Source organism: Limulus polyphemus, unplaced genomic scaffold (assembly GCF_000517525.1).
Source record: "Limulus polyphemus unplaced genomic scaffold, Limulus_polyphemus-2.1.2 Scaffold3143, whole genome shotgun sequence".
NCBI lineage: Eukaryota > Metazoa > Arthropoda > Merostomata > Xiphosura > Limulidae > Limulus > Limulus polyphemus.
Genome location: NW_013668753.1, coordinates 32,685 through 42,941, shown reverse-complemented (window position 1 = coordinate 42,941; position 10,257 = coordinate 32,685). Strand labels below are relative to the sequence as shown.

The following is a 10,257-nucleotide window of genomic DNA, read 5'->3' as shown; positions in this document are numbered from 1 at the left end:
ATAAAGTTTTTTCTTAAGAAATGTTTGATAACTATTTGGACATAATATAGATTTTGCATGTGAAATTTCAAACTTTTCTGGTGTATAAAATTTCTACTTGAATATTGTTGTCATATAAAATTACTTAATAATGTATGGATCAAAAATAATTGAAAGTGATGAAAAAATTTTCTTTGGTGAAAGTGATGGTAACAAATATGAAAAACCTGATGAAACCCTGCAGTAGTTATTAGTAACAGCACATGAAGCTGTCAAGTACCTGTTTTATAAGGCAGTACTATTCGTGTTGTATATATTGATTAGATTTTCACTATATATCTAGGATTGTTTATACAATATATATTTTATGCCCATTGATTATTGCATGTATAAAAGACAATTTTGGAGTTACCATTGTTGTATGTGCAGGTATATTATTAAGTACAGTAGTATTTAATAGTAGGGATCACCAAGGTTTCCAAATAATTCATGAGCCGAAAAACCACTGTCAAATTCCTAAGCGAAAAACTGACCGTTCAGAGTATTAGTTACGATCTATTATGCACATATATACTAATAGCATGCTAAAAAGATCGCTAACATTTCTGGTATAACAATTCAAAAATTTCTAAAACAGCAACTTTTTCATCTTCTACGTATCAACCTGATCGCATCAGTGGCACTAGTCCTTAAACGTCTTTGGCAGATTTCTCCAACTTACTTGACTAGTCTGTGGGTATCCACTTTGATATTCTGATAAATAAAAAAATATATGCAGATTTTTTACAAATGGGAAACGTATGCATGTACTTAAATATTTTTTAACTCCAATTCAACTCAACAGATGGTGCCACATATTGATAGACACATCACAGTTTCTAAAGGTAAAAGTAAACAAACAAGAGTATTAAAAAATTATGAATTTTAAAATGAAGTAGGGATTCTGCTACAAAAAGAAGTGAAACAGGAATTAAAATCACAATCACAAATTTATGAAATTTAATCCCTACTTTAGTAGCTTTATACACTTATATGTAGGCCAAAGTAAGGATTACATTTTATAAATTTGTGATTGTGGTTTTAATTCATGTAAAAGTCGTAGCTATCAGGGATGTTGCTATAATAAAAGTTTATTGATTTTGTGTCCATTTCATGGACATATAAAAACTGAATAATAAATAGGAGATATGAAGTTAAAATTTTAAAATAAAAAGCACACAAATAAGTAAAGTGATACTAGTTGGATAGATTTTAAAACGATTTTCAATTCCTACTTTGGTTGGCAAATTTGGACTGCTTTATTTGCCTATACTGATCACAATTGTTTTATTTTCCCTCGTGAATTACACTAAGTAAATGTTACAAAATGATAAAATATCAGTTTAAAATATTTTAGTTAAAATTTTATAAACAGTTATAATTATTATTTTTAATTGAATTTTATCGACATATAAAATGACTTAATAATTTATGGGTCAAAAATAATTGAAAGTGATGTTTGTGTACTTTTTATTGCAGCAAAAATCTCTACTTTCCATTAAAATGTTCTTTTTTTTGTATTTATAATAATATGATAAAATAAAAATCTTAATTCAATATGGTTATAATCTACAAAACCTTAACTAGTACACATTTTTGAGGTAAAGAGTAATACTTACATCATTATTGTGTTGTATTGTTTTATTAATTCTTGTTTAAACCTAAGTGACATTTGTTATCACCTTCAGCAAGCTCATGATGCTTTTAATGACTGGTTTGAACACTATCATCATGGTCGTCCAAAGGAACCTAAACAACCAGAGAAGTCTGATATTAAGTTTACAGAATGGGTGGCTTATGAACATCAACAAAAGCAGTATGAAGCAGACCTGGAAAGATGGGAACAAGCACTCATGGCACAGACTAAGGTTAGTAAAAATTGGATCTAGAAGTTATGGAATTAAAAATTGTAAAAATCAAATGTTAATAGTCCACTTTATGTTTAATTCAGTTCAAAATGTATTTACTTTGAAAAAATATGTGGTTATTTATTACTATAATTATGAAGTTTATTTGAAGTGTGTGTGTGTGCTGTATTTCATCTGTGAGTTTTTATGTGTATGCATATTATTATTATTATGTACTGTAACTTTATTTTTGTATATGTATCTTTATGGTTAAAGTGTTTGAATTAGTGGGATAAGTTTCATGGTTTAAAAATACCAAAAGTTTGAAACCAGTTGATTTCACCTATTGCTGTGCACCACAAAAAAGTTTTAATTGGATGGGGGTAATAATGACAAAAGAGGAGTCATATGTATCTTGTCTAGTCCTTAAATACCATACCAAAATAAAAATAATGTGAATACTTTTAGGGAAAGTTTTACTTAGTACTAGTTTTTATTTAGTGTAATAAGCAACAAAATGAAAAACTTGACACTTGAGTGTTACAATACTCTTATCTAATATCACTGTCAGTGACAAACATGTTTGAGTACAGTAAAATTTGTGTCTGTGACAGTTACCATAGCTTCTATGGTGATCAGTGTGTGCTACAACAAACAAATAGATAAACAACCTTTGTTGTATATTTTCTCATATCATAATTCAAAAACAGTGTAATCAATGTAGCCAAAACTTTGCAAGTTGATATTTAAGGAAATTGTTAACATACATCCTGTCTAGTTCAAGCATAGATAAAATGGTCAGAGAATAACAAACTTTGGTCAGGAAGGAGTCTGGGAAAAGTTAGGAAGCTTCATTCTGCTGAAGTTGTTGGAACCATATCAGTACCAGCAATTAAACTTTGCAAAAGTAATTTAAGTAGAACTGTAATAACAGATTGGTCTCAGTTGTAGTTAAGTAGAAAATAACTTTATTCTGTACAGCACTACTATATAGAGTATTAAATGATTAAATTTTTTTAATGATAGGAGTTTTGAGTGTTTTTATAGGTTCATTTATGCTTCAATATATATATTATGTGGTCTAAATAAAATAAAATGTAAATAGTAACTAATACATGACAAAGAGCATAATAAAAAATATATAAAAGCTACTTGTGATATACGTTAACTCTCTAAATATGGGCTCAGTCGATTTGACTGACCACCTGACCTCTCTGTACTTGTTTAGTCTTTACAAATTTGATACTACTAACTTTAATATAGTGTGTATATCTTCACGAAATTTAGCAGTCTTTCAGTAAACATTATGAGTCCTTCACATGCAAAAAATCATTATTTTTAGTGAAGTATTTTTAATAAACTATAAAAAGATTTGTCCTTGAATATATCAAGTATTTGTTTTCAATAGTCTGTGTGCAAAGTGATTTTCATGTTAAGATTAAAAATACTTTTTTCATCTCAAAAATCTCAAATTGCATTTGTGTAAACTCTAGACTCCTAAATACATTTCAAATGTTTGTTTTCAGTAAAACTGTTTTATTTGTTATTTTCTCTACCCTAACTCTATACAAGGTTGGTCAATTTGACCGACTTCATAACTACCAAAAAGAAATTGAAATAAATCTAAATTACCCTCCTTTATTTCTATAATGACTTCAAATGTAACATTAAACTACATTCATTTATCCTAACTCATTACAGTGTACATCTATTTAAAATGAAATTTTATTGTTTTATTCCCCTTTGAACTGTGTCTCACTACTGTTCACACCATTATAAGTTGTAAATCATTTGGAGAATGTGGAGCTCTCGTTACACTATCGAATTACGTTACCCACGAGCTGCTCACATGAGTGCCTCATGAAACATTTTATTATATTATTATTAATTATTTTACCTAATCTAACTTTAAATAATGTAAAGAGATCCCAATTTTTACATTTTAGTAGTTTTTATAATAATAAATAAAGAATAAACAAGAAAAAAACAAGAAATAAAGTACTTACTCGAGTATTTCTTTTTTTTTTGCAGTTGACTGCCAATGGCACCTAACCATACTTTTTTTATGCTAATGGTAGTAATGCACTAAATTTTTGTTTAATTGAATAATGTACCAAAGAACATAGAATAAGAACATGCAAAAAGCAGACAATTTTCTCTAACTACCTCAATTTTTCTGGCTTTATATCTATGCGACAAGAGCCGTTACAAATTCATCCAAGTTAGTCGTTATCTTTCTTGTGGAAACAATGTTTGTACTAAGAGAGAAATTGTCAATTCTCTGTTCAGAAAACAATGTAATAGGTCATTTGATAGATGAAAACCTTGGCTTTCTATTGGTTATAGATAATATAGAATTAAACGTAAGAGAGAGCTATTAACAAATTGTGAAAGAGAGGATTTGGCAAGAGGGATCTGATTTTGTATTTGATAGCTCTGTAACCAAACAAAATTGAAGGATATAAAAATTATGGTTTGTCTGAGCAATGACGATTTTATGCTGAGTAATTTATCTCAGTTTTGTACTTATTGGAGGGGTGGTGAATAAAATAGAGAAAAGAACACACCTACAGAAAATGTCTCATGCTAGGGGAAATTCAGGATTCTTTTAAATATTGTCTTATAAAATTAAGAACTCATAACTTGTATACTATTAAAGTATGAATTATTAGATAAGATTTTATGCTATTCTAGTTGATATAACATAAATAAAAAGTAGTTTAATAAAATTTTGAATTTAAATCACTAAGACCTCATAACATGCACAGAAAACGATGACCGGGCAGATAAGGTTAAAAGATAAAATGTCAAAGAAAATTTCAGTTAAACCAATTTAAAAAAAAATTGAGCAGCACGCTTATTAACTTTTCCATTATGGGTCGGGTGGAATCCACCCACTCTTAACCAGGAAAGTATCTATGAGAGTAATTGTACTATAATTTTTGAAAAGTGTATAAAAGTCTTTACAAAGTTTTGCAGATTATTAGTAAACATTACAAGGATTTCATACACAAAGTATCAGGTTTTTGAGTTCTGTTTTAAGATTTTTTTATTAAAGATTTGCTCATGAATTTTTTCTTTCAGAATGTTGACTATCCAATGTACAAAGTAATTTTGATTTTAAGATTAAAAATACTTTTCTTTAATTAAATGTGTCAAGTTTAATTTGCATAATCTCTATATTCTTCTAGATAATCATATAAAACTTTTTTTATAATAAAACTTTATATTTAATCTGTTATTTTATCAATATGAACTCTATATGGTGTTCATTGGTTTTACTGACCTCGTAACCATCATAAAAATTAGGAAATAAATCTAAATTATCTTTATTGTTCTAGAATAACTGCAAATTGTAATAGGAAACCACAAATGTTTATTCTAAACATCTTAAATCTCTTAACAGTATAAATCTATTTATATTTATTAATTTTTGTTTTATTGACCTTTGAACTTAAAATACCCTGACAGAAGTTGAAAATTACATGGTGCACGTGCATTGACATAACCCTATTGAACAGTGCAATGCAGAAGCTTCTGGCACGCATACTCCATGGAGGTTTTTATTATTTTTCTTTCATTATCTTACCGAACAACTTCCTATTTTTATGATTTTAGTTACTTTTATAATAATCATTACATAAATAAACTTTTCCTGAATTGCCAAGTCTTTAGTTTTGTATATATTGTTTTTATTCTACTTCAGTGTAAACAAGTAGAAAAATAACACATGTTCTTACTTTGTAAAATACATATTGGCTACCATACGTTACATATGCGTGTGTGTGTATATAACTAATGTTTTCAAATAAATACTTAAATGTTAGTTATTTTTCTTCAAACATAAAACAGTAAATATAAAATATTTGAAAAACAATGATCTCTACTGCTTACAATGGTACGAAGTCTTTGTTTGCACTTGTGAGCCATATTTGCTAAGCCTAGTCCAAATTTACATGTGGAGATGGAAAAATAATAATTTTTGTATACTTCATATAAGCATTTTGGAGTACAAAACAATTATAAATTACTATACCAATACCCCAAAAATCCACTGTAATTTATCAGGCTTCTTAATTAAATTGTATTTGGGTCTAAAAATATATAATCTCTATTCACAAAATAGTCTTGATAGCAATACTTCAAACTTTCCAATGATATAAGAGAATTTCTCTCATAAATAACTTAAGAAGACTGACAAAATTATGTAGAATAAATATATAGCTTTCGATTGATTATAAAGTTAGTGGTATATAAAAGTAGGCGTAGGTAAATAAGCCTTGTCAAATGATGAAGTGGTAGGCAGAGCCATTATAGTGGGTTTGTTAAATATCATGATATCTCAGCAAATAGAAAAGGTAGGAGGTTCTTATTTTTTATTCTAGCTTGCCAATATCGAACATTTGAGTTTCTGATTCATACAAAACTACAGACTTTGTATTCTAGGCATCATAAAATGTAATCTGACCAAACCCAGAAGGCCACATACCACGTGACACACAAAAAAATCGATATTTAGCATTTTTGTTAAATATTTAGTTTCAAATTAAGAAACTATCTAATGTATAATACTAAAACTTGAATTATAATCTACAATTTGATACCAAACTTATTGACATATGTTTATAAAATAATAGCTAAATAAAATGCTGAATGTAAATCTACAAATGTAATGACATGCCCTCTGACCCCTACCTGTCTAGATAGGGTTAATATGGTCACTGATTGGTATTGGAGTCATTAATCTATAAAATGGAATTTACTTAAAAAGTATGCTACTTACTCATTTTACAGTTGTGCCATTGATTTTTCTTCTTTCATAATAGATGTTTTTGTCATCATGTGGTATTTGAGCTTACTTTTATTGTTGCATAAAGTATATTTCGTTCATCATTTTGTGTTACAACTTATTTTTCAGCATTACTCAAGTAGAATTATCCAGACCACCACTCTTTGTTTGGAAACTCACTTAATGTTTTTTTCTTCTGCACCAATACTCATTATCTGGGTTTATATTAACTTACAAAAGACTCAGAGTAGTGTTGTTCATTAACTGTATAAAAATCAGGGATACCATACCAGGCATACTTCTAAGTTGTGAGTAAAAATATTCAGTCTCCATTCTTATATAAACTGTGACACTGTTTTGATACTGAAATTACTACATAATGAAAAGACATTTACTAACACCCTAAACATATCTACAGTCTGCTATATTTCATAAATATTCAATTGGTTTTGTTTATGCTTACCTACACTGATAAGTTTTTGCCATCTTTTTTTTTTTTTCAGGATACAGTTAACAGAATTTATAATGTCTTGCTGTTTGTGGATGGTGGCTGGATGGTTGACCAAAAAACTGCTGAACCAGAGAAGGTGAGATAAAAACTTTTCAAAGCTGCAACCTGTAAAATTTTTTTTCTTTCTATGCAACTGACATAGTAATACCATAGATTAAATAAAAGTTGATATAGTTTGTTATATATGTAAGGATTTAGGCATCTTTAACCATATGTGTAGAGTGGGTATCCAAATGCACATCACAGTCTTTTTAGAGTTTCATTCAAAATTGAATTAACTTTATTATAAATATATGTCAATAAATTTGGCATAGAAATGTAGTTTATAATTCAAAGTTTTATATTGTCTATATTTCAAAAGGAAATATTTAAATAAATTCTTAATCTTCACTTCAGTGTGTCACGTGATGCACCTTACCACTTTGATTCTCTCTCTTTTTTTTAAGTTTTTCCATTCTCTTCTAAGGCTTTCAGAGAAGCCAACCAATCAGTAACTCAATGTATAGAGAATGATTGTTCAGAATATAAAATATAGACATCCCACCTTCTTCAGCTGGTAAGTTATACATTTGTGATGCCCACCATTGAGTCTCCTCCCATCTTGTCATACCTTTGAACAAAGTTATCTACACCACTTGCCATTTTTATAGCCATGTTTATAACCAATAGAAAGACAATTTTGTCCTCTACAAGAATCTGCTAATATCTGTTGTTTTTTTGGCACCATTTGTATACCATTCACGTGAATTTTTTTATTGTTATTGTTGAGCTTCGAGCAACAAACAGGATTTTTTTAACCTATTTTTACTTTAATTAGCCAGTTAGATTATAGTAGTTTTAGGACATTTTATGCTTTGTGTTTCATATTTCAAATAATCATTTAAAATATTTTGGACCACCAAAAGGCATGAATTGAAGTACTAAAATTCTTGTTTTTATTTGTTATTTATTGTTATAAAAGTAGCTAAAATGTGAAAATCAGAAACTTATTAAGTTAGGTAAGAAAACTTAAATGACAAAAAGTAAATTAAAACATTTCTCATGATAGTTAGTATCATAGCATGCTATGTGTGTGAAGCATGTTTGTGATTCATCCTTGATTTGCTTGAACTAGATCATTTGTTTACACAAGACTGTCCAGCTGTAATAAATGACTTGGCATACTCTGAGAGGATTTAAGTGTAGCTTCAAAGCAATAAAACTAAATAAACCTCAACTTTGAAAAGTCTGTTAGTTTTTGCTGTAAAAATTAATAGTGTGTAATTGTCTGTTGCAATATGCAGTCATTCTAGATAGCAAAAAAGGTAATGTGGATTTGTTTAATATTTTTTTCAATGTTTGATTTTCACAGCTAGAGTGAAGGAAATAACAAGCAAAATGTAAAGTTTTACTGAAAAAACTTGATATTCATTTAAGTTTCTAGATATTGTGCAATGAAATATGAAAACTATAAAATGGAAAAAGTATTTCTGTTCTTAACATGAAAATCACCTTGCACTCAGACTGACTCAGTAAATTCACAGGTAAATCTTTAGTAAAAATACTTTATTAAAAAAACTTTTTTTTCATGCAAAGCACCGGCACTGTTTACATAGGGTTAAATGACTACTGCTTTTTTTGAATATAAATAATTCTGTTTGATTCTGCTGTCCTTGCTCCGTAAAGTATTAAATTTCTAGACCAAGTAACTGTAGCTCTACAGTTTTGTTTTATGATTGTGATACTTGTAAAAAAAAAAAAATGTTGCTTTAATGGTTGTAGATATTAGGCCTAAAAATTCAGGATAAAATTACAGTAGATTAAAACATGATAGTCTGACCTACAAAACGTTTTGTATTCTATATTTTATTGTTGACATAAAAGTTGGTTTTGGATAGTATAGCTACAGTTTTGCTGTCTTAGTAGTTTCAGTTCTACACAAATCATGCAAAGTATATATTGTAGTATTGTTCACATCTTTGTACATAATTTGTAAAAGAAAATTAAGCAAAATTAATTATTTGACTTATAAGCAAAAGTAGTTTTGTGATAGAGTAATAACATAACATTTACAAGTGCTTGCTAGTTATTCACAGTGCAGATAGTTTGACCTACTTTTTTATCATAGGATGAACCTGAAGAAACTGGCCGACTAAACCAGATGTCACTTTTACGAAAACTTTGCATCCCACAGATGTCCTTCCTTCTCCACACCATTCTTCATGAAACCAAGCAGTACAAGGAAGCTTTACAATTGGCTGATATTATTGCATCAGAAAAGAACCAAATCTATAAGGTAACTTTGAACATAGAACATATATTGTTACATAGAAAAAAAAGAAAACAGTCTAAAGATGTATCTACAAACAAGAGAACTGATTCAAAGGAATGTATTTTGATGCTGAGCAACTGAGTTCTATTGATAAAATAGAAACTGACAGATAAGTAGTAAGTCCACACAACAGGAACCATTAATTTTTCAACCTGGGCTCGGTCTGTGGGACCAACCTCGTAACCATTTTGTGCTTGTTATAGTTTTCATGCTATAACATTTAAAATTAGTAAGCGAATGTTAACATAATATGGCAGTTTATCAGTAAACATTACAATGCTTGCATACGCAAAATATCTAATTTTTTTATTTAGTCTTAAGGTTTGTAAAGCAATGTTTCTTTCATACCTTAATTACAGAAAATTACAATATCTATTCTGAACAAACTTAGGTTTAAATATACAAACAGTTACATAAACTTTGGGTAAAAGATAGCAACAATAAATTTAGAAACAGCCATCACATTAAATATTAACAAGGAATAGGTAGAAACATTAAATGTATAAAAAGTTATATTAACTTAAGGCGAGAGATAACAGTAATAAATTTAGGAATAACTGTCCCATTATTTCTAGCCAAACGATAGATACCAACATTAAATATGGAAACGGTTACATTAACTTCAACTAAGAGATAGTAATAATAAATCTAGAAAGAGCCATGTTAACTCTTTCAACTTGGGTATGGTCCCTGGGACTGACCTTGTAACCATTTTGTGCTTGTTATATTTTTCATGCTATAACTTTTAAATTAGTAAGTGAATGTTAACGAAATTTGGTAG

General features: G+C 28.7%; 1 protein-coding gene across 1 annotated transcript in view; it reads left to right on the top strand.

Annotated features, from left to right (window-relative positions):
- The window catches only part of LOC106468745 (nuclear pore complex protein Nup107-like), a 123,516-nt gene that overhangs the window by 95,141 nt on the left and 18,118 nt on the right, over nt 1-10,257 (top strand). The window contains exons 24-26 of the mRNA XM_013929188.2: nt 1,707-1,886; nt 7,158-7,241; nt 9,273-9,440. Of these exons, the coding sequence (XP_013784642.1) occupies nt 1,707-1,886; nt 7,158-7,241; nt 9,273-9,440 (432 nt within the window). The remainder of the gene's footprint in view (nt 1-1,706; nt 1,887-7,157; nt 7,242-9,272; nt 9,441-10,257) is intronic.